Source organism: Gasterosteus aculeatus, chromosome 18 (genome assembly GCF_964276395.1).
Source record: "Gasterosteus aculeatus chromosome 18, fGasAcu3.hap1.1, whole genome shotgun sequence".
In the NCBI taxonomy this organism is placed as follows: Eukaryota; Metazoa; Chordata; class Actinopteri; order Perciformes; family Gasterosteidae; genus Gasterosteus; species Gasterosteus aculeatus.
Genome location: NC_135706.1, coordinates 2,370,397 through 2,394,671, shown reverse-complemented (window position 1 = coordinate 2,394,671; position 24,275 = coordinate 2,370,397). Strand labels below are relative to the sequence as shown.

General features: G+C 44.2%; 1 protein-coding gene across 26 annotated transcripts in view; it reads left to right on the top strand.

Moving 5' to 3' along the window:
• nrxn3b (neurexin 3b) overlaps positions 1–24,275 on the top strand; it is a 210,734-nt gene that overhangs the window by 7,048 nt on the left and 179,411 nt on the right. For 21 of the 26 annotated variants that reach the window (XR_013453507.1, XR_013453505.1, XR_013453504.1 and 18 more), the window contains exons 3-4: positions 2,397–2,414; positions 2,763–2,789. The exons of the other annotated variants lie outside the window; for them this stretch is intronic. Coding sequence is in view for 16 of the 21 variants with exons in the window: in XM_040160101.2 (XP_040016035.1) it covers positions 2,397–2,414; positions 2,763–2,789 (45 nt within the window). In the remaining 5 variants the exon portion in view is untranslated. The remainder of the gene's footprint in view (positions 1–2,396; positions 2,415–2,762; positions 2,790–24,275) is intronic. 26 annotated transcript variants of the gene reach the window in all.

Below are 24,275 nucleotides of genomic sequence, written 5' to 3'. Positions count from 1 at the left end.
GTCAGAAACATTTAAAGGCGTGCAGGCAACCTCAAAACGCAACAAGGCCCGGGAGCAGCTTGTTAAAACGGGCAGATGGCTGACTGACTGAGCGAACTGGCCCTTTGAAGCACTTCGCCAGCTGCATTCCTAATAGTAGCCCGCTAGCCCACTGGCCTAGAAGACAACTAGTGGGACGAATTAACATGTGAGATGAGAAATGGGGAAAAAATGTGGAGGTGGATGAAGGCTGTTTGTGGCAAACGTGCTAAAAGCCATCCACATTCCAACACGGTCCCAACCTTTTTGGTGGGCAAACTCTCATTACGAAACAGCTCGGTTAGCAGCTTAGCACCGCAAACAGTTGGCCATAAAACACATGTTCAGTCTCTCGTCCCTCGTGGATCAGGACGTATCAGTGTGAGGAACTGTGTCAGTGCAATGAGCTGAATTAAGACACCACTCACCACTCGCGCTCGGCACGAGTCGACTTTGCCAGGCAAATCCTCCGCGTTCGCTCCGGCCCTCAGACGGGATAACTCTCAGGCATGAACTTGGTTCAGTTCCCGTTATTACCTGCGCAAATGTAAATACATTTCATGTAGATTATCCCACATTCTATTCCATTAAATCACTGTGGAAATTATAAAGTCTCTAGAATATCGTAGGGTTTTCCACTTACAAAAAGACATGCATACGGGGAAGGTTATTAAGAGCTACAATGGATAGTTTAATGAATATGTAGAATAATCCGTCACGTCCTACATTTGTAATGAACAGTTCAACCCGTTCGCTTGCAAAAATATTTGCTGGTTTGATGGAAGGCCGGTAATTGGAGGCTATGGCAGGCAAACTGTTAAGCAAGTGCTAAAATGGTGCCTTCAGGCTTAGCTTTGGGGATTAATAAACAGACATGGGAAAAAATGACAGTTACAATAATCTTTCTCGAAAAATTAGGTCAGGGGGAAAAAAGGGAAAAAATAGTGCAGGGACTTGCCTGCTGCCAGTGCAGAGGGCATTTGCGTCTGGTGCCCAAGCTGAAAATGATGTTTGGATTTGAGTGGCGAAGCTGCTGGTAAAATAGAGCAGGGGATTACGCTCGGACCACATGTCCTCAACAGCAAATTGGTTTGTTCTGGGTGGTGTCGCATCAAGAAAAAGGGGCTTTATCCGCGTGCAACGCGCAAAACATGCACTCACAATGGAAGCGCTCGTATCGAGGACACGCGTGTGCATAGTCAGAAAAAACATGCACACATGCCCGTTCAAGCGCACGCGCTCAGGGGTCCTGAGTCCCCCCCCCCGGTCTTCAGCTATGGTGCTGCTGTCCATCAGCTGGCCACTGTCTCCCATCCCCCCACTTGCATGCTTTGTCCTTCCGTTTCCTCTCCCAATGTCATCCTTCTCATACGCAAGGAGAAGTAGCAGCCATTTTGGACCGCCCAAAGGAGGCGAGGAAAGAAACACATTATTTGTCTCCCGGTCTCAGACACATATGTCTTCTGTTGAGGGTTTTTTTTTCAAGGACTTAATGCTGTCAGAGCGGTAACGGTCATATCCAGCCTGGGCCGACATCATATGTATTAAAGCTGACGCTATAAATTGTCCAATGTCGTCTATCTTGACTAACATTTGTTTAATATTTAGTGAGTCCGTGACACTCCCAAAGCGCTCTGATTACAGAAATCTATGAATATTCATTTTAGGCTAAAGCAGCGGGTTTGAGACTAATGAGTAAGGACGCTGCATAAAAGCTCAGCATAAAAACACTGATGCAACCGAGGCTGCTTTTACAGAGTGACCTGTCACTCACACGGGTGGGTTTCAGACCCACCAGGTGCGTCACATCTTGGGAAGAGGTTTCTCTCAAGGGGAAGGGAAATGTGTTGCTAATTTTATTTTTTTTGCATGGGCATACTGTGAACCGCAGGATTCCCACGGTGAGCATTCCTCTGAGAGACCACAAGGGCCGTGTTGAACCTGGGTCAGCGATTCAAACAAAGTGGGCGGGGTCAGAAGGAGTGGGAGGAGTGGAGGAGAAGAAGCACACCAAGATCCACAAACCTCACAACACCATAACTCCTCATGGATTTATGTCTCTTTTCTGTGTTTGAGGTCCTCTGTGTGATACAAACTGCAGGATATGTTATAATATTCAAAATGTGAAAGGTGTCGATCTGATTCCTCGAGTGGACGGGACAGATGAAATGTTTTGGGTTCTTCTCCACAGGGTTTTTCACTGGAGTACTTATTTTAAACAGGCATGTCAAGAGACGTCTCGTTGGTCCTTACATGAAGCATAGTTCTTAGGAGTGCTATGGTTTGCATGTTTAGATCCACATGCAAAATGACTTTTGAGTGTGTTGTTAATGCAGACTTCTCTCTGCTTTCTCTCCTTTCCTGTGACAACTCCACAGCAGTCCAGAGAAAACCAGGTGAGTCTCAAGGGGTCGGTAGAGTTCATGTTATGAAGTAATAAAGCCTGATCAGAAACAGGTTTACACATTTATGCACAGTGCTTTATCAGGGTATGTAATTCCGAATTGACATTCACTCAGTTAACAACCTGCAGAGCGAGTTCACATTCACATACTGTGCTGCTGTCTTTGTTAGTTTGTTTCAACAGAAAGCTTTCAGATGCACTTGGGGAAGCTTTGCCTTTAGTGTGATCGCCATGGTTTGCTATCATGCAAATCATGTTTATTGACAATACGACTGCAGTATTGGCGTGCTGTTCTCAAACTTTCTCTGTCCCTCTTTGTTTGATTTATTTCCTCCTGCAGGCCTCGCACACCTGAAGGCAGAGCAAGGTATTCTGTTCTTTGTCTTTCTAGAGCGTTGATGTTCTGTTTTTATGTTCACTCACCACCTGGCGTGGTGTTGGGGCATATCTTTCCGCTGTGTTGCTTTCTCTACCTGTCCATGTGCATTAGTCGTGGCTGCAGAGAAGGGGGGGGTGCGTCGATGGCTGCATGGCTGCATGGCATGTTCCTCATCTCACCTATGTCTGTCTCTTTCTATCGCCTCTCCGTGTCCTCACCCTGGCTTCACCCAGGTTTCTGTGTGTTACATAAATGTGCACTGTTTAGTTCAGGTCCACAGCTAACACGCAGTGACGCTCCTCTTTTACTACTCGACCTCTGCAGCGACAGGGTGAGGGAGGGGAGACAATGAGAAGCAGGAGGGTGGGGGAGGAAATCACTGGAATTAGGGGAGACAGTTCGGAGAAAGAAGACAATGAAGGGTTCTGAAGATGGAGAGGGGCGAACGTGGAGCAACAAGTGTCCCAGTTAGCTGAGGTACATGCAGAAAACGTGTAAATTTACCCCTTCACCTCAATTCATAATGAATTAATTAGGAGTTAAAGATCACTGAATGTAGTTTGGTATTTTGCAGTATTGTTCACTACCAAGAGTCTTTGGGCTTGCTGCTCCGGGATTCATAAAAGTGGGAATAGTTTCCATAGAATCTTCAAGATCTCTGGTGCAAATCCCTGAGTTCAGCTTTGAACTTGACTAAGATGTCTTAACACTGCTGACCTTTGGAGGTAACGGTTTAAAAATGCTATTATATGAATTGCGGCTGAACTTTCCCCTTTCTCACAAAACTAGCCATATCCAGTGAAAACTACGGCTCGACCCTCAAGTAGCAACAAGCTTCAGCTCCCTTCTCTAAGAGAGAAGGGAATCTTGCTCGTGTGACCTCAAATAAGGAACTTGCTAAAAAGGCGAAGTGTCATTTGTCTGCTGCTCTTCTCTTATTCCTCCGTCATTTTGCATGGTTGGCAACATTTTGCATGAAAGTGTGAGCTGGCACTGTACAGGCTCACGACGGACTAACAGAAACTTACCAAACCTTTTTGCCATCTTTTTCTGGTATGCTGCTCCGGATGACGCTCTTCCCTCTTTTATCTCTTTGGATCCTTTCTCTTCTTCAAAAACTGTAGGTAGAAACAAAGGTAGAGCACTCCCTTGATTTCCATTTGAAAAGGTTTTGTGTGTGTGTGTGTGCGTGATGGGTTTGCGCAGGTGCTGCCACTGGGTAATCATTCATTTTGTGCGTTCATTAAATGTGTGCATAATGCTCTTCTGTGTGAGAGAAAAGGTAAATGTCAGGGGACTCTGGTGCTTTCCAGGTGGTGAGAGCCCACATGCACTGCTGCATGAAGGGTGGCTGAGTGCGAGCACACTTGACTTGCTGTTTTAATATGAAATGATGGAAGCCCTACAATGGTTTATTCAGTGTCTTTTGCAAAGAGTAAATATTAATGATAAACTGTAAAGATGAGGCGTGCATGCATTTCTTTATAGACCCAGAAGTCTGTGTTCCTAATTGGATGTGACACTTGTGTGTCTGTTGAAAAGGAGACGATTGGTGAATTTGACCCGACATTTGGATCCATTTGAATGAGGCCATTGCAGTGGTCTCTGTGTTGCAAGCCTGCAGAGAATAACCTCATTATTCATTTATCAAAGCCATGGTGTGTGTGTGTGTGTGTGTGTGTGTGTGTGTGTGTGTGTGTGTGCTTTCATTGGTAAGTTGTAGGAAAACTACATATTATGATCACCAGGTTTGACTTCTAGAACTTTAATTGACTGAAAAGCAACTACGATGAAAGCGGCTACGATGTGGTTGAGTTGCCGATATTCACTATTTTGATCACGTGACCTGTTGTCCTTGCATAACGCATTGTGCTGTGCCAATGACAAAGGTAAAACAAGAAATTGCTTCTTTTATTCATCTTACTGACAGCTACTTGTATCCACTTGTGTGAATTATTGTATCCCTGCAGCGATCCTGTGAATCATATATCCATGGAAACGTGTAATTAAATAAGAATGATGATTCTGAGACACGTACATGTGACCAAGGTTCCATAAATTATGATATGACAAGTTATTGAGAAAAACCACCATCATGATGTATATAATTCCAAACTTTCCTTATCACAAGTCCCTGTGCTGTTTGATTAATGTCTCTGCTGTTGTGTGTGTGTGTGTGTGTGTGTGTGTACGTATGCACTGTACAAGGTGCAGTGGCCAGAGATAACAATGAAGTGGGAGGAACAATAGAATAGAGAAGAGTGACTCAAGAGGCAAAAGAAAAGAACAACGGAAGGTTAAGGGATTGAATGCTGTAGATTTAGGGCCCAAGGGAGCATGTCTGTCTTTATTTATTTAGCATTAATGCTATTAATGATATGCTAACGTACTCTGCTAAAGTTAGCTCCTTTGCTTCAGTCTAAATCTCCTGCATGAAGACTTTGGACTGAGAACTTACTCTCTCTATCTCTTCAGTGCACACAGAAAGGGTTTTTTCTCCCTCCCTCTGTCCCACTCTCTCCCTCTCTTTATGTACACTGTGTATTCTCGCCCTGACTGTCTCCTGTCTCGGGCTCCATCACTCTGCCTTTGTCCTACTCAATTTCTCTCTGTCTGCCTCAGTACTCCAGTTGTCCTTTTTCACGCGCCCGTCCCCCCCGTCCTCCCTCTTCCTTGTGTCTCACCAGTTCAAAGCACTATCGACCTCATGAGCCTCACATTACAGTCAGGCTGTTGCCTACTGCCTGTCCACAGATGGCGCTATAGGTGCGAGTGTACTACATAGATATTCAAGTGCCCTGTTTACATACTTTGTCAGCTAATATTCTACAAACACACGATGCCTTGAAAAAAAGTGATTGCTCATATATTATTCATGCAAACGTTTTTTGGTTAGAAACAAAGAGTTGCACCCCGTTGACATCTCATCACACAGCTTGAGGAGTTTAAGTTTAAACAGCTGTTTTTCTGGTCCAGGCTTGGGAATTACTGAGAGGCTTATAATGACTCTATTGTGTTTCACTCTTTGATTAGTCATTCACAAATTTGAGATGTTTTGTAGTTGAAGGTGTAAAAAGTACACATACAAGTTACAGTTATTGATTGAGGTCATTAATATGGACATCAACTTTTTTTACATTTTCCTAGGACGTACTGCTGCTTATGTAACCGAAGATATATGGCTCCAAAAGGAAGTGTAACACAATCTGATATAATTCCTGAAGGGACGTTACCTGGGTCAGTGTTGCTTGGAGATGAAGACTACCCGTTTGAAAAATGAAAACCCTCTGAGGATGTAGAGTTTGAAAGAAGTAAGCCTACCAGAACTAAGTAGCAGGCTCGTCTCTTACCTCGCAACCTTTTTCTATCCCAAAATGTCATTCTGCCCTATTTTCCACCAAATCAAATTTGGTGCATTAAAAGTAACATTTTCTTGGTGAAAAAAAATGATAATGGTAAAAGATTGTGCCCTCAACTACATGATCAGGGGCATGATTACGTTTTAAGTGACCACAGCTACCCGTAAATTAGTGGACCTTGGGAAAGTTTCAGCGGGTATGTGTGTTGTATTGTGCATGCACAACATCCCAACGGGTGCCCTCTCAGTAACTGTTACCACTGCTATCTGTTCCACTTTTGGGTCAAACATTAATGAAAGGTTCATCTCCTATTTGTAAAGGCCCTCAACCTACCTACAGGCACTATGTGTCATGGCGGCAATAAAATGGACTTTTCCTGTTATGCCTCAGACGTTGCATTGAGAGCACCAGCTGTCTGTTGCTGGCTTTGGCATGCGTTGCTCATACTGTTGGTAAATGGTTATTATTGGCCAGACGCTTCCCCTCAAATTGAGTTTAGCTTTGCCTCTCCTCATTACTCAGTCAGACACTACAGCACAATCCTTGAGGTGGATTTCAAAATTGCAAAAAATTGAGGGCATTGGTGAAATTGATTTCAACTCTGATACGTTGCTACTGAAGTAGTCAGAATTTAATATAATTCATTTTATTTTATACAGGCCAAAATCGGGAATTACAAATTCTGCCCAGAGGGCTTTACAGTCTGTACACATGCGACATGTCCCGAAAACCCTCACATCAGCACAGGAACAACTCCCCAATAAATAACATACGCTTCAATGGGAAGAAACCGTAGGGAGAACGGCATAGGAAGGATCCTTCTCCAGGGATGGAAATACTGCAATGGATGTCATGTGTACAGAATGAACAATGTTCAAGATGTACAATGCATTCAATTGCCACGACAGAAATTATTGTTGAGTATTGTCAACAACAAGGCATTTCAAAGTGCTTCACATAAAACCATTAAAAGCATCCAAACATAAAGCAAGGAGATTTACGGACAGTTAAGAACATTGATGGATCAATAGACAGTCATTAAAAAGATTAAAAAAGACATTTAAAAAAAGTAAAAGTAGAAAAAAATTGCAGGGTAATTTTAAGAAGGTATTTAAGAATGAAATGGTTAATTAAAGGCAGCAGCAAAGAAAAGTATTTAATCTGGATTTCTTATTATTCTGGTACTTTGTTCCAGATATGTGGAGCAGAAAAACTAAACACTGCTTCTCCATGTTTAGTTTTCACTCTGGGAACAGAAAGTAGACCCGTCCCAGACAATCTAAGGGTTTGGGGCGGTTCATAAGTTATCAGCAGATCATAAATGTACTTTGCCTTTTAACTATTCAGTGCTTCCTAAACCAACAGCAGGATATTAAAGTAAATCCTTTGTTTGACAGGAAGCCAGTGTAGAGAACTGGAGTGATGTGATCCACTTTCCTGGTCCTAGTGAGGACTCCAGCTGCAGCGCTCTGGATCAGCTGTAGCTTTATGATTGACTTTTTACAGGGGCATGCAAACGCACTCTTTTGGGTGTTTTGCAGTTTCATATTCTTCCCAGTGATCCCAGTAAAAACGAGTTTCAGTGGTGCAGTCTTAAGGAGATAGATGCGTGGACGAGCTTCTCTGCCTCTGAAAAGGTCAAAGTGGGGCTGAGTTTGGAGATGTTTTTGAGATGACAGAAGGAGGTTTTGCACGTGTCTTTGATATGCTCATTAACTAAAAGTCAGGTGAGCGTCAAAACTAACGAAGCCTAGCTGTGGAGGAGACCGACTGTCATAGGTGAGAAGGGATATGGAGGATGATAACCTGGTGTTGCATGCCAACAAGGAGGACTTTGGTTTTCCAACTGTTTAGCTACAAACGGTTGTTGCACATCTATGCCTTTATCTCCCCAAGATAGGCAGTGAGACATGACATCACTACACAGGGGCTTGGGGCAGTCTTGATGTAGAGCTGTGTGTTGTCAGCATAACAGTGGAAGGACGTTCCCTGTTTGCTGATGACACGACTGAGGGGAGCATGTAAATGATAAAGAGGATGGGGCCGAGGACAGACCCTTGCGGAACACCACGGGAGACAGTGAGACGTTTTCAGTTCTGCCAGAAAGGTAAGATTGAAACCACTTTAGTGAAGATTCTGATAATCCAATGATAGTGTGAAGGCGCTATGACAGGATAGTCCACTGTAGCAAATGCAGCAGTCCGGTCAAGGAATGAGGAGTGAGGGTGATCCAGCATCGGCTGTCATCAGTAGTTCCTTTGTATCTGTACGAATCTGCAATGCATTATTTCCTTTACTTTTTGTTCCTTTCTGCTAAGCTTTTAGTTTATGTTTACATAACACCGTTCTCTGTCATCTAATGTTTTGCTTCTTCCTGCACCCTTTGGGAGCCATTGCTGGCATCTCTATTTACCATGACACAGGGCAGAGGTTTGCAAAACATAATTTACAATGTGCAATCCTTACACTGACTCACTTCCTTTCATTCTCTATTGGCCTTGTGCTCTCTTCACTTCTCTCCCTCTGTTCCCTCTTTCCGCCGATGACCTTTGGGATCAACCGAGCAAAACTGATTCTCGCTTTTTAACGGATCATGAGTGTATTTGGTTACGCAACAGAAAGGAAGAGAGAGAGAGAGAGAGCATGTGAATATGTAGCTGACATATTCATCCATCTTATATACATTGGGACTAATCACCAAAATATTTGATGTGTTTGCATGAAATAGGAACTGTGCACTGTTCACACAGAGCATCACATAGAATATCTGTTTACAGTCCTACGAAAACTCATGTCTTTATGATTTCAGAAAGGGACATGTGTTCAAACGTTCTTACCTCCACGTGGTGTTAACACATGAATTATTTTATGGCTCACTCAGGAAATCCGCTATAAATGTGCCGGATACACTCTCATATCTTTAAATATGCACAACATGTTTTAAGAACCCAAAGACAATGGTTGACATGCAGGAGTAGTAGTAATAGTATACTGAGTGAGCACATTAGGCTGAAATTCAGGACTGCTGTGTGTTGTTTGCGAAGTGCCTGAGACCTCATGAGTAGGATTTATGCAAAGAACTGGGTTAAGATGTGGCTTGAAGGGCTGTATTGTGAGAGTCTAAGGATGAGCGCAGAAAGGCTTAGGAAAATATGAAAAAGTGTGTGTGTGTGTGTGTGTGATTTTGCAGTGGGGTGACGTGTGTAGATGTGATGGCTGCAGCCATGCATAGATGTTCACACCAGGGTGAAAGTAAACAAACATGGCAGCAGCATGGTAAGAAATACAGAAAGCAGTGTTCGAGCACACTGCCTCTTGTTCTCTTCTTGACCCTCTCCTTTCTGTGTTTACCTCTGCTAAACAGATTCATTTTCAAACATAAGTTGATCCCATATCTGTAAAAGTAAAATTTGGAATCATTTGAATATTGCTACAATGTTACCCTTAAAAAAATGTTCAACTGTAAATCACATATTAATTTCCCTTCATTTATGTTGCTCCTCAGACTTTACAGAAGCTCACCGCCCTTAGACAGATGCCATTCGTCGTCTCATTAGGAGCACGCATACAAGCAAGATATTGAAAAGTATTTTGCAGTTAAACAGTGTGGGAAGACCATGTATTGGCAAAAATTGGAAAAAAATCTTTTTGCAAATCATTTTGCACTTTCTCAATCTAGGCCAATATACCAATGGAGTCGTGCTAAGACTGGTCTTGTTTGGGAGGGTGGGGGGGCGAGGGGCATAAAGACAGGTGATTTCAAAGTTTGGTTTAGAATATAAAATGGGTCAGTAAATACCCCTTTAGTGTGTTAAGAAAAGTGTTTACTAAATGAGAGTTTAAAACCGCACCACATCAACTAGTCCTCCCTTGGCTATTGGTGAAGTCATGTGACCGTGGTGTTATAGACCACCAGTTGCTCCTGACTTCTTTTGTTCAGATTCACGCTTCAAAAACCATATAAATGGTGATGAAAATGTATTGAATCAGTGTGGTGTTTAATTCTGGGGTTGCTCTTGAACAATCCGTCATCCTGCAGAGCTCCATGGGCGTGCCAGATAGTTTGTTCCATATGTGGTAGTTAAATCGAATGATCAATCTGTCAATCAAACATTTACAAAGCCAGCCAAGAAATGCTCTCCCACTCTTACATAACTGAGGCTATTACTGCTATCTAACCTCTTCAGGAGTTTCCAGCAATCACGCACCTGAACACTGTCAAGAGTCTGCCCACATCATGGAGTCTAACATAACAGAATGGCTGTTTCTTTTCTTTTCTCACCACAAAGTTATTTTTATGCCTGTGTCTATGTGTTGAAGTGTTGCACCGATACAGAATGTCTTCCAGTTGAACATTCTGACTGCGACCAATTACAATAAATGTTCAAGTCTCAGTTCAAAAAAGTATTTAATTTGAGTTGGTGTAATGTTGAGGCAGCTAATAAGGCTAAACACAAAAGAATCCGAACTAATTAACATTAGAGGTCCAAAGTAAGTGATATGAAATGTAAAAACATATTAAAAGGGCATTTTTCAAACACAGACCAAGGGCAGATCTGTGAGATGAGAAATGAAAACCTTTTATCACACACCATTTGAGCATAATACATATTCTAAGAGCCTTTGAAACATGAATTTGTATGAGATAAGAATTTATGGAATTACAAAAATACACATTGATCATTTATTTTAGATAGCACTAGTTTTTATTCCAAAAATTGTCAACCCGATTTGCAATAGGAAAGTGTTTTGAATACTAAAAAGAAATATTCAGGCCATTCACCGTACAAATGTCCATGCCCTCGTGTCACTACTTTAATTTGAAGCAGAAAGGCTTATAATTGGAAATGTCCGAGAGGGAACTGTCTTCCTTTATAGTGCCCTCAATTAACTGGCTAGTAGAGATGTCTACAGGAGTCATGTGACTCAAAAGAGACCCAGCATATGCTCGCTTATGACTCAAATGAAAGCGAATCTCTGACCCTAAGCTCACGCCTCAGAATGAGACATGGTAGCAGCCACGTGGCTGGAAAAGGCCCTTGCTCTGGTGGAGCCATTATGTAGATGATATGCTAATGAAGTCATCCGATTTGGTTCAGCTTGGGGTGCACTGCGCAGAGGGAAGATTATCAGCTTCAAACGTTGCGCTCGCTTTTTGTTCCTTTTATGTATTCGTGTGTGTTGCACACTTCCATGCGTGCTGGATGGCTTCTGAAGGAGAAAACACATGGATATTCATGAATTGTGAACCTTTGGGCTTTTCATTATTTGTGGTGGTTTTATGAGCTTAAAATACAAAGGAGTATGCTTTTAGTGGTAACAGATGCCAATTGAGGGGATTGGAGTCAAGTCAGTCATCTCCTTTGCCGCTTTTCCCTAGAGGGTCCCAGGGGGGCTGGAGTCAATGGCAACTAACGTTGGATGTTGGACTGGGTAAACCTTGGACTGGTCGCCAGTCAATCACAGTTAAGTTCAGAGGAAACAAGCTCCGTGTCCCCAGTGGAAGCTACGGCCTGCTGCCTTCACAATGTAAGAGGAGGGCTACAAAGCTCTGCTGTTTTATTGCTCAGTTGCTGGATATGCTTCAGCTACCACCTTCTTTTATGTTGTCAGCGTGCAAGAGGCTTTCTTTTATTTGCTCCAGATTTGACTTTCTTCTCCTCCCCAGGCTCAAATATGTATTTAGCATACCTGCAAAGTTGCCACTTTTTGCCAAAATTCACAGTTTTGAAATTAAAATATGTCACGGCCCAATTTGGGTCTTAGCTAATGACAAATAGGACAAAAGCATACTGGACGTGATTAGCGACAAGGGCTGTCATAGTTATCCACGTGGCCAATCCGCATTGGGATCTCTACAGCGTAATAATTTCCCCTCCAACCTTTCGCCCTTTCACCCCAAATTGAAGTTACCGCTAATACTAGATTGTCGTTATTATTACTGAACGTCTATGATCTTAATCAAGCCGAAGTGACTTACAATAAGTGCATTTCAACCACAAGGATACAAACTCAAAAGAAGAAAGAAACAAGAAAGTGCAATTGTGATGTTATAGAGGGTATTTGGAGAGTTGTACACAATCTACAGAGTTGCCATAGTTAACAGTCAGGTCCTCTGTAGAAGAATCTTTTCCCGGAAAGAAGTAGTTCAGCCTTGTCGGGGTTGATTTTCAGATGGTGGACAGACATCCACTGAGAGATGTCAGTTAGACAGGCAGAGATCCGTGCCGCCACCTGAGTGTCCAAGTGAGGTAAGGAGAGAATTAGTTGCGTGTCATCGGCATAGCCGTGGTAGGAGAAGCCATGCGAGCAAATGACAGAGCCGAGAGAGTTGGTGTAGATCGAGATGAGGAGGGGACCCAGGACGGAACCCTGAGGAACTTCAGCTCCACCTAAGAGGACAAGGTTCTGACACAGATCCTCTCCAGGTTACCCGGTAGGTGCGGCCGAGGTAGGATGAGAGAAGGGAGAGAGCAAAGCCTGAGACACCAAGTTCCTGAAGGGAGGAAATAAGGATCTGGTGGTTTACTGTGTCAAATGCAGCAGAAAGGTCCAGAAGGATGAGGACCGAGGAGAGAGAGTCCTCTCTAGCAGTGTGGAATTGCTCTGAGACAGCAAGGAGAGCAGTCTCTGTGGAATGGCCTGCCTTGAAGCCTGACTGGTGGGGGTCGGGGAGGTTGTTACGGTGGAGATAGGAGGAGAGTTGGTTAAAGATCGTACGTTCAAGGGTTTTGGACAAAAAGGGAAGAATAGAGACCGGTCTGTAGTTTTCTTCTTTGGATGGGTTGAGGGTAGGTTTCTACAGGAGAAGGATAACTTCAGAGAGTTGGGAAGTGCATGGAAGTGTTAATGAGACAGATGAGGAAGGGAAGAAGGTCAGGAACTATAGATTGTAGAATATGGGGTGGAATGAGGTCAAGAGGGCAGGTGGTCGGACGGGCAGAGGTTACTAAGGTAACAACTTGGTTAGGAGACGGGGGTGAACGAGGGAAGCGAGGGAGATAGAGGTGAAGTTGGTGAAACACAAGTAATAGGAGATTGATTTGAGAAACAGGAGCGTATGTCAGCTATTTTTTTTTAAGTCTCCCAGAAGAAAGCTGGAGGAGGACTGGGGAGTTCGAGGAGGTAGGAGAAGATAAAAAAAGAGTTTTTAGATTTTAGAAAATGAGGACTGAATTTGAGATTGGTAGAAAGAGATTTTGGCAGCAGAGATAGAAAAAGAGGAGAGAAGAGATTGAAACGCAAGCAGGTCGTCAGGTTGTTTTTATTCACGCCGTTTCCTTTCCGAGGCTCGCATGGTGGCTCTCTCGACACGGACCGGTTGTTACAGCCAGGTTAAGATCAATAATCATTTTCACTGAATCGAGCTTGAAGAGTCGTGCACTTGCCTGAGCACGATCCAGCATTTTAGTCTGAATCTGAGGCTGTCCTCTCTTTCCTGTCTTCACTGTCCCGTTAATTTTCTCACTCCTTCTCCCATCCGTTTGTTAAAAACACATCCCCCATCCTTTTTAATTGGATTTCATCAGATAGTCATCAGTTCACTTCCTCCCTTGGCATCCCCCCTTTATAAAACGTGAAAATACTTCCCTCATGATTAAATCATCCGTCCTTCCTTCATTTATCTCTTTCTTGACCTCTTAAGCACTTCCTTTTTCTAAGTTCAGTTATAGTTCCTCGCTGCACTCCGTCCCCCATCCCCCTTCTCCCCTACCTGTTCACAATCCACTGCAGTCTTAGCCCTGACCCTGCCTGAAGCCCCAGTAAAAGCAGATAACAGATTTAACTTGCATGTTGTTGTGGGCGAATCTCAAAGCATCCCACCATTAATACCCATTTTCTCAGCAGCTTACTGTGTGTCTTCTGAGGGACTAACGGAGGCATTTGATTGCACTTGATCATCATCCTCCCTTTCAACGGTGTGCATGTTTGGTGCTCAAATCAACACATCCCACTGATCTCCACTGTTCTGCTCTCGCACAGTCTGACAGATGTTAAAGAGGCAATAATAAGTTGTGTAATTGGGTGATCATTTGATCACGGAAAGATGCTTCGCTCAGACTCCGTTTTTACCCTATGGTAGATCCTGACAGGTGTGAGTCATTGTGTGTCTTTTCATGCATATGATGACGCACTATTGGATTCATTAAAGGTTAGATGAAGGGATTGATGAATTTAATCCCATCGTGTTTTGTCACTGTTTAGAAGGAGCTTGCATGTTTGACACAGCCGTATGTTTAGGTCAAGAAAAATAAAAGGAATGTGGTTTCAGGAGGCTCCACCAAATATCCCTTTATGTGATTGTCATGGGGCTGAGTGCCTTGCTCAAAGGTATGTGCACTGCAGCTGTTTAGAAAGAGTCATTGGCCATCCAGCATTTACAAGCTAACTCTTCTTTTTCTAAATCTCCAAATTTAGCATTTCAAATGTATAAAGAACTTATATATTCTGATCTTGGGTTTGGTTTGTGACAGCTTATTATGATTATTGTATATCTTGAAAGGTTCCACCAGAAACCGCTTGATTATAACACATCTTACTGTCATGAAACGGTAGCATTAATTAAAAACAGCTATTTCGATTGGCCGGCAGCCCATCAGTGTCACTTATATGCCTGTTGTGGGCTGTTTTATGACATCCAAAAGTTAAAAGTCTTAGCAAAGCCGCATTGCTCTTTGAATGGCAAAGTGGACTTGACTCTTCACACTGAAGGTTTTCACTGTCAGAAAGGTCCATGGGAAATAGATTGGGCCTTCGGGGGAACGGCCCCGTACGCTTTTATGATAGCGATTGGATGGATTCTCATGAAGTTTGATACACGCATCAATGTCCCCCTCAGGTTAAAATGTAATAACTCTGCTGATTCCCCCGTCAGGCTATGCATGCTTTCATCATTGATATGAACAATGGAAAAATAACCATAACAGTACCGCAAGGCTCAACTGTCCTCTCTTTTGAATGCTTGCTAATTAGCTAATCTTAACATGGTAACAGTGTGAATTAAGACATGTGAACATCGTGCCTGCAGAATATCAGCAAGTCGACCGTAGCGTTTAGCTCAGAGCATCGCTGCAGACTCTTTGTATCATGCTCAGCAGTTAATTGTTGATGTTATGATTGTTAGTGATGCACACAATGACCAAAAACCTTTTAATATTTTCGAATCAGCCTTCCACAGTGCTTAATGTCTCAGGTTTTCCACAGTAACTGACCTTTATTTGCAGCCAGTCCCATGTGGCTCTGGTGAACATGTGAGGACGGCTGCGTATAGGCCTCACGGTTATGAGGTGAGTGTTAAAAGCAGAGCTGCTGAGGAGTCCTTCTTCTGAGTAATCAATACCTCTTTCATGCATGACACCATTACGATGCACTCAAGCATCAAGTAGGGCAGTGGAGAGAGGGGGAGGGGGCTTCGGGCCGTGCACTTGGCTAAGGGTTAATCTTTGTGGGTGTGTGCGAGTGTCCGGAAAATAATGGCAGGCGAAAAGTAGGTGAGAACTTGTGAAAGTAACGAGTTCCTCTCGCAGAATCTAACACACCCAGTGGGCGAGAGATTGTGGAAGAGCAAGCCACCCTGCCCCGATGACGCGCAGTGTGAACTCGTTAAAGCATGTTCATCCGTGTCCTTGAACATGTTTGGCAGGGCGACGTGTGTGCGTCTGCATGGGCGTGGGATTGAGTGAGAGCCCTGCTGAAGAATAGAGAGTGTTTTCTTTTTAACAGATCAGCAGAGGAGGTGATGTCACAGTCAATGTCACAGCCTTCATGCATAATTGCCCCACTTTGTCATTGCCAAAGGCTGGGCCGAGCCACATCTGATTGCTTCCCCATCTTTTCTCCCTTTCTCCTTCCCTCTCTCTCTCTCTCTCTCTCCCTCTTCACCCCTTCACTCTTTATTCTCATTAGACTCATTAACTTATCCTGCGGAGAGAGAGAGATAGAGCAAGACAAAGAGGGAGCATATTGAATGTACTGCGGGCAAACGGAGCAGTCTACAGAAGATCAGTGTTAAAGCCGTTTACCACACGAGCTTATATATATCTATATATATATATAGATATATATATATATATATATATATATATCACAGTGTAAACCGAGAACAGCTTCATCCAGCTAAGTGAAGCTTCACGCGGAGAAGGTCATGTATGACACCACGTCTGTCCAGACGTGTAATTGCACGAGTGACTGCATACATAAGCTAGTGTTTGTTTGGGTGCACTGACCTGTGTGTGTGTGTGTGTGTGTGTGTGTGTGTGAGATGTTGGTAAGAAGACACGGAGCATTAGAAAGCTCGCCCGATCAGCGCCGCTGAGAGGTCAAAAACTGGTTTAAAATGAATTGCAAATGTTTGGACAGCACTGCAACATTCTGGACTGGCGCCTTCGGGGTGATGGGATCCGTGTATTTCAGGTGGAATCTGTCTTGCGTTCCTTTTCATTAAAGATCACTGTGGATGTTGGAGGTTTTCTCCGTTGTCATTGTCATCTTAAGCTCAGGAACAAATAGATACGTTTTTTAGTTTCTTTTTAACTGACCAATTCCATCAACGGCATCAGAAGTAAATGTTTGTCTCCCGGCCCCAATCTGAAGTGTGTGTGTGTGTGTGTGTAGATTCATAGGGCTTTTCAGTATGTGTGTATTTGTGTGTCGGTCTGACCCGCTGCTGAAAGGCCGGCAGTGAGTGAAGTTGCAGTGTCTCATGGTTAAATGATGGGCCCCTTTCGGGCACTCAGAGGGATTCGAAACACTAAGTAATTGGTTTTCCTGGCAGAATGGGGCCACGGCGCTTAGGGCCAGTGTGTGAACTCCACTGCAGCTCAGGTTCTGTCAGGGACGCCGGCCTGCTGAACCTGGGCTCCAACTACGCAGAGGAAACCGAAATGTTCAGCACACATTTCCCCCTAAACGTCAAGAAATAATAACTTTGAAATCCAGATGTTGTTGTTGTTCTTAGTCACGTGAAAAAAAGAAATTACCTGAAGTAGCAGCTGAGGTTTTTCATCTCCGGTAGCTGAAAGAAATCTCATACCAACATACTTGTTGTACCATTCACACCTGGTGTGATATGGAATTGAGTGTGTAGTTGGTTGTATATTTTTTACTACACATCAGCCAGAGTTTGATACGTGAGCTTACTCCGCTTACTTACCTGTCCCACAATGCATTGCGCCTGAGAGCCGTGACACTGCCCACCAGTCTCGTGAGATTTAGAGTTCTAACTGCTAATATGTCACTTCTCATAGTGTTAGTGTGTAATTAATGTGAAACAAATGACACATTATATTCTCAATAGAGATCTCTGTTTATCAGAACGACGCCTTTTTAAATTTGCTGCAATCATTTTCAGAGACTAATGTGTTTTCGTGTGATTATAATATATGTGGTCGGTTAAATAAATCTCCTTGGAAATTTGCTGTGATCGTCAACAGCTTGAGATGTAAATGTTGTTCTCCACGTCCCAGTTTAAAGCTCCCGGTGCGCTTTGCTGGTGTGTCGGTCCATAGTTTTCAGGTCAGTGTGCGCATTTGACCGGCAGTGAGGGAAGTCGCAGTGTCTCATGGTTAAAGGATGATGTGGTGCTGCTGCGTCCTGAGACCGTGCCAAGCGCTTCTCGTGAGCTTTCAGTGTGAACAGTCCGCTGATAAAAAGGTGCTGTATATAAATGTAGTATAAACACATCTCATGCATACGGCCTTTTTAAAATAAACTTCCATCTGCAACAGCAACAAAACATCTTAGCTTTATGGAAAGATGGTGAAACAATATATCAGGTTCTGCCAGCAGAACTACTTTAGTTGGATTTCAATGCAGGAATAGTGATAATAATACAAACATTATAGAAGACTATTATTACATGTTCATTGTAAGTTGGATCACATAGGAATGGTTTTCGTGGGATACCTATGAATTTGTGCACATAAGAGAGCGGCTTAATGAGTGTTGTTGATGGCTCACATGCGTGTGCAGCTCATTGACTCCACATACATGCAACGCCATTCTGCTCAAATTCTCAGTGCAGCAGTGAAAGTGTCACTGTTAACATGCACTTTGCTCACGCAGGTGTGTGTGTGTGTGTGCAGTAAAGGAACTGTCTGGCTGACCGAAAAAGCTTCATATGTAGATGAGACTGTCAGAAGCTGATCTTTGAGACTGATTGTAGTTTTAATGCTATCGTCTCTATTGCTTTTATTTCCCGCCACCCTGTGATTTAGTCATATTCAATAATCAAACTGTGCACCAAGCCTGAGTATCCCCACATCTTCAAAAAGCCTAAAAGCTATTCTTTCTAGAACGCTTGAACTAAAGTTTCAGGGAAGGGCGCCCCCCCCCCCCCCCCCCCCCTCCTTGTTCAATGGCAGCAGAAACATTGAAAGGCGGTAATTGATTTTCTGCTTCATTCTTCATTCAATGATCCTGATCCGTCTCTAAAAAACGTATTCGGCTGTATGTTTTCTGTAAAGTGCGGCGTACATCCTTGCATGTCAAATTCTGCAGCAACATGCACCGCAATGCCAAGAATTGATGGATGTAAATTCATTTTCCCAGTTTGCTGAGGGACGAGCTTCTGGACAGAAGCAGGAGGCCTCGGGCGAAGAATGGGCCGACGCCGTCTGCTCGGCTTGACGCCTGTCGGATGTCGCACATTTAGAGCTTGAGGAGGAGTAGACGGAGCTTATACAAACAAGCTGCTTTACTCGGTAGCACAAACAAGAGCCACATGATCGCTTTATTTGAGTCTACGGAATTAAATTTAGCACGGCAGGCGTGCATTTCAAAGGCCACGGTGATGCACATGAAGCAGGAAAAAAAAAAATTCAAATTCCTGCAGCGACTCCCAATATGCATCGTGTCACCATTGTCGAACATTCAATCATAGTGAACATGATTAATGTTGACATATCCACCTGGTTCCCTATCAGTTTTTCCAGATTTGATTTGAATTCACATGAAAAGGCGCTGTAATGTAGGAGGCATTCACGTCTGTCCTGATTTGAGCCCAGTACAGTAATTAGGTTGACAGATTCTCTTGAGCAGTGCAGCACAGCGTGAATTTACTTAAACGTGGGACTGAACAAACGCCACGTTTGCGTTGTTCTTTAGTCTCCCCGTAACTCCCTTCTTCCCACCGGCGCGTCCTGTGCTTCGGCGTAATTGTCATCTCCTCCTTGTTCGAGTATCCGTGTCAAGGTGACCTCCCGCTATTATTCGGGGCCGCCACTTTGTTTTTGTCTGGCTAGCTCTCCGACATAATCTCAAGCAGCGTCGTGGATCAGCTGTGGCAGCGAGACCGTTTCTCTGACCCTGGCGGATACTTGCTTCACAGCTGGAAATGTCAGCAAAGAGGCGAGAGGGTATGGCAGGGAATGATGTAATGCTGCAGTCTCCCCCCCGGAGCGCTCGCGCATTCTGGACTCCCCTCTTTAAAACGGCCGAAGGGGGAATCGGGATGTGCTGAGAGTCCTTCTCTCCTCCTTTCCTTTCCTTGGGCGTGTGGTTGAAAGCGAAACGATCCGCCCCTCTTTAAAGCACTGATCCAGTTGTCAGTCTCCGTCTATTAATTGTTGCATTAGTGTCCCGTCGGCCGGCCGGACAAGCGGGGCGATCGCATCGATTTCACTGCTATTTAACCTTTTTTATAAAGGCGTGACTCCTCACAACAAAGTTTCACTGACTTCACATCTATCTCTTTGACATGATGACTGTTTTTTGGCAGACACCGACGTGGACAGCGGTGACGAAGCGTGCCTACGCGCCCAAGTCAGTCTTCTCAGGCAGTAATGACATGGTAGGACTGAAGAGCCATCTATTAGCTATTGTACGATTACAAATGAGCCGCAGTGACGTGCGGCGGTGTCTGTGAGAGGCTAGGCGCTGAGTTATGAAAGCCCCATTACCTCATTTATTCTTTGGGCTAATACGTCAAAACGGTACGCGTTGACAGACGACATGTCGCGTGCTACTCTCACAGCCTCAATCTGTTTCGCACGCACGCTAATGCAACCGTCTTTATCCATGATTACTGCACAGCGGCCGATTGTGAGTCACTCGGCAACAATGAAAAACACACACTGCTCAATTGAATATGAAGGCAAATGTTCTTGAATCTCGCAGCCGGTATTCAACCGCGCTTATCAATTCAATATTAAGCCCAAAATAGGTTCTGACTCACCAATCGCTTGATTATTTTTAGGTAAAATCCATACGCGGTTCTTCATTGTGAAGGCGCCGATCACAGCGTTGAAGCAGGCCGGGGTATCAGTACAGCCGCTGACGGTTAGCATAGCCACACGTAGCCTTCCACACCATCCGTGTGAAACAATCACACCATTTGTTGTCCCTTTTGCGAACGTCCAGTAGCATCTCGATATGTAACATGGATGATTACTGGCCTAATACATTCATGTGCAAAGGCACATCAGAGCTGTCCTTTTTGCTATACATGTTGAAAAATACACATCAAATCAAAGTGTGCAAAAGCGCAATATTGGTATTTTGCTTGTTGCCCGCTACGAATTGACAGTAAGTGTTTCGTATTTGTTTATGCGTTACTGCAACATTTTTCATCGTAGCGTCTGAAACAAATAGAATAACCCACATATTGCATATATAAATCACAAGAATAAACGGCAAAAGAAAATAAAGTTTATTAAATGAAATGATTTAATAAACATGCCCAGCTCGCCGACCCAGACGTCTCTGATCAGCGTGACTTGTGGGGAAACGGGTCTCTATCCTTTAATTCCTATGAGCCCCAGTAGATTGAGTGTCAATCACTGTGATCTTGAGGAGCTTGAAGATCCCGCTGTGAAAACAGCTGTCATGTAAACCCAAAGGGGGAGTCAGACAAGATGTGTGCTACCATAAACACATTACAGAGTACGTGCTACACCGTCTCTCTGATGTCCTCTTGAGAATCTGTTTGTACTCATTCAATTATACATATGAATAATGTTACTGTATCCGACGCATTTTGATACTATTACATAATTCCCTACACTAGAGGGAAGGCTCGTTTGGATCTTAACAGTACCGGTTATTGATCGTTTTAAACCCAGTTCTTCGTTGGGCGAAACATATCACACTCATTTATACAGATTAAAAACGTACCCATAAAACCTTAACCTTTCCCATAGCGATATTCCAAAAGAAATAATAATAGTTCAATAGTTCTGTTAATGTAATGTAACACTGCATTGACCCTCAGTCTGTGTCAAGTGAATAGCACTTCTGTGAATTGTGAATAACATTATCATTTTATATGAATGAAGCTTCTTTAAAGCTCGACCTTCACCATTAATTGGAAGCAATCATCATTGTGTGCAAAATTGCTTTGTATGTTGAATAAATGAGACATGACCTGCTTCTGCGTCGAATACACAAATGACACAACCACCATTTTACTGGCTGGAAGCTGTCCACTACATCGCAACCTGTACCCGCAGGGAGAGCGGGGGGCCACTGGCTGTCGGGGTAGGGTCGGTCCTGGATGAGAGTTCATCGTTAATCACTATGACTTGAACTATCGATGAAGACGTGTGAATCAGTGGGAGAGCGGGTCGTCCTCCAATCAGCGGGTCCACCATCTCAATGTGTTGCTGAATGAGTGTGAATGATTCGACAGTCCCCAACCACTGCCCCATTGACTGGTACTGGTCCGTGGGCCCTTTGGTACCAGGCCGCACAGAAAGAATGAAGGACCTTTTTATTTCTTTCTGAAAAAAACTGATTCTTTCCCAATTATATGCACTTTTCCCTCTTAACACATTTCAAGACACTTTTCTCAATGTGATAATCAACGCAAAACTTGTGCCCACAAGCTAGCGAGATGAGCAAACAAACAAACTTCTTTTGGAAAGGGGGGAAAAAGCCCCCTGAGGAGACACAAGAAGAGGCAAGCAGAAAAAAGAGTGCTTCATTTAACAGGAAGCTTCATTTAACAGGAAGTCGTGCTTAAAATACAGGTTCATCACGTCAGGGAATTCTCATGCGCCGCCCTGCGTTAGATGGATGTATGTCTTCATCCCAACCATATCTTTTTAGTTCGTTGTGTCTTATCTGCCACACCTTGAAGACCTGCGAAATATTGTCTAACGTGAACGCGGTCTGTGTTAGCATGTATGTGATTGACTAGTAGTGTTCGAGTGGTCCGATGACTAGAAAAAACGTCCATTTACCATCTCCAACGACACAAGTAGAGCAGCTTCATGCGTTAATGAGTTCTTGAGACGCAAAAGGAGCCGACCATCGCATGTTTGGCTTTAAACAGCTTGAGAAGACTCCTGGACTCGTGGACTGCTGAGGGAAAGTGTTCTGCCTGAAATCGGCCACAATGAAGGCCCAGGATTCAAGTTGTGCTGCTGGTCACCTGGTAGGCAGCTGGCTGTTTGAGGGATGCCTGTTGAGTGAAGCTGAGCCACACTGGCATATCAAGGACGAGACACTTACCTCATCCCTTCTCTCACCCATCCCTTTTCCTCCCACTCTCTCCCCCCTTCTCTGGCTTGTGAATGATTTGGCTCATTAAGATTGGGAGACGGAGATTAAATATTGTCATCAAACAAAGCATGCTGCTCCCCCTCTCTCCAGTGCTCGGCTGGCAGAGCAACGGCGTGTGGGCGAAGGTGAGGGGAAAAAATGAAAAGCGCGTAATGGGACAGGAGGGGTAGAAATGTAGCAGGGTGGGGCCGGACTGTAGGAAGAACTAGAACATTCTCGCTGCTACTGCCATAAAATGTGAATATTCCGTGCCATACGCACCCGTTACAAGCTCTGAAACTCTCCCAACATGTTCATAAAACGTGAACAACGATTATGTGAAGACTGTGCTGCTGATCAAAATGGCAATTTAATTAACTCCTTCAAACTTTCAATCCTTTCTCGACGTCAGAATATGGCGACCCACTATGGGCATAAAGATGTTACAGCCCACGATGCAGACGGCACGTTTCAATGTATTTTCACGCATGTGCTGGCAACGCTGCCCGACAAGCAGAGGTCCAAAGTATTGTGCGGATTAGGATTATTAAAGCCGCGGGCATGGCTGCTCCACATAGCCACACCGAAGAAGAGGGAGGAAAAAGATGGGAAGAATTGAAGCCAATAACAGGAGAGGAGAAAATGGATGGCCGCGGAAATGGAAAGGTATCACAAAGCATACCTGCAAGTCGGAGGGTGCAAAATGGAGGGCTGAGTTTATGGGGAGGGGCAAGACAGTGAGATAGACAGACACCGAGGAGGGGCCCCAGCAGGGTTCTTTTGCTTGGACTGCCCGCTAATACGTCAAAGCGTATTGTTTAGCTCAGGCCGCTGAAAAAAAATCCAGGTCAAAGGGATAGAGGGATGGAGGAAGGAGAGGGGGGAGGAGAGAGGATAGTCCAAGAGAAATGGATGAAGGCAGAGCGCTGAAAACGAAGAGGTTAGGGATTCAGACGAGCGAGAGAGAAAAAGGAAAAAACCATCTGCATGAACACAGTTTGTGCTTCGCTCTGTAACAAAAACATAGGAGGGGTGACTTGGCGGGTGCTGGCTGTGGCTGACTCGTCACCTGCATAAAAAGTACATCCTGCTTTGCGCCGCTGTTTGACCAGCGCGTGGCCTGCATGTGTTTCATTGTGTGCGCGTTGGGAGTTCACGTTATTGAATCCTGAGGAGGAACCTTGAATGCACGAGGGGGGGGGGAAGCCACTCAAGAACATGCCCTGCCAATTCTAATGGCCGGCTTTTCTCACACCGGCTCCTTCCCAGAGTGGCAGGGTGCAGGGAATCTGCCTGACGCCTGTGTATTGTATTTTTTGAATATGGATATGATGGTTATTAGTTTTATTGTATGCATGCCGTACCAAACTGTGCTCCCAAGAGGGATGTTTGAGGTCAGGTTCTATCGACGGCCTCATTTATTAAGACTCAGCTGACAAAGATCTCTAAGCGACAGCCTCTGCTGCCCCTCAAAATGGTTTGTGCTTCAGGACCAGCTGATACTTAATGGAGAGCTTATTTGGTGGAAGCCCTCGCTGGTACAGCATGTTTGTGCTTTGCCTTCTCAGCACTACAACAGTGGTGAGAATGCTAATGGACAGACAACCAGGTGAGGCCATTGAAACCCAGTCCACTC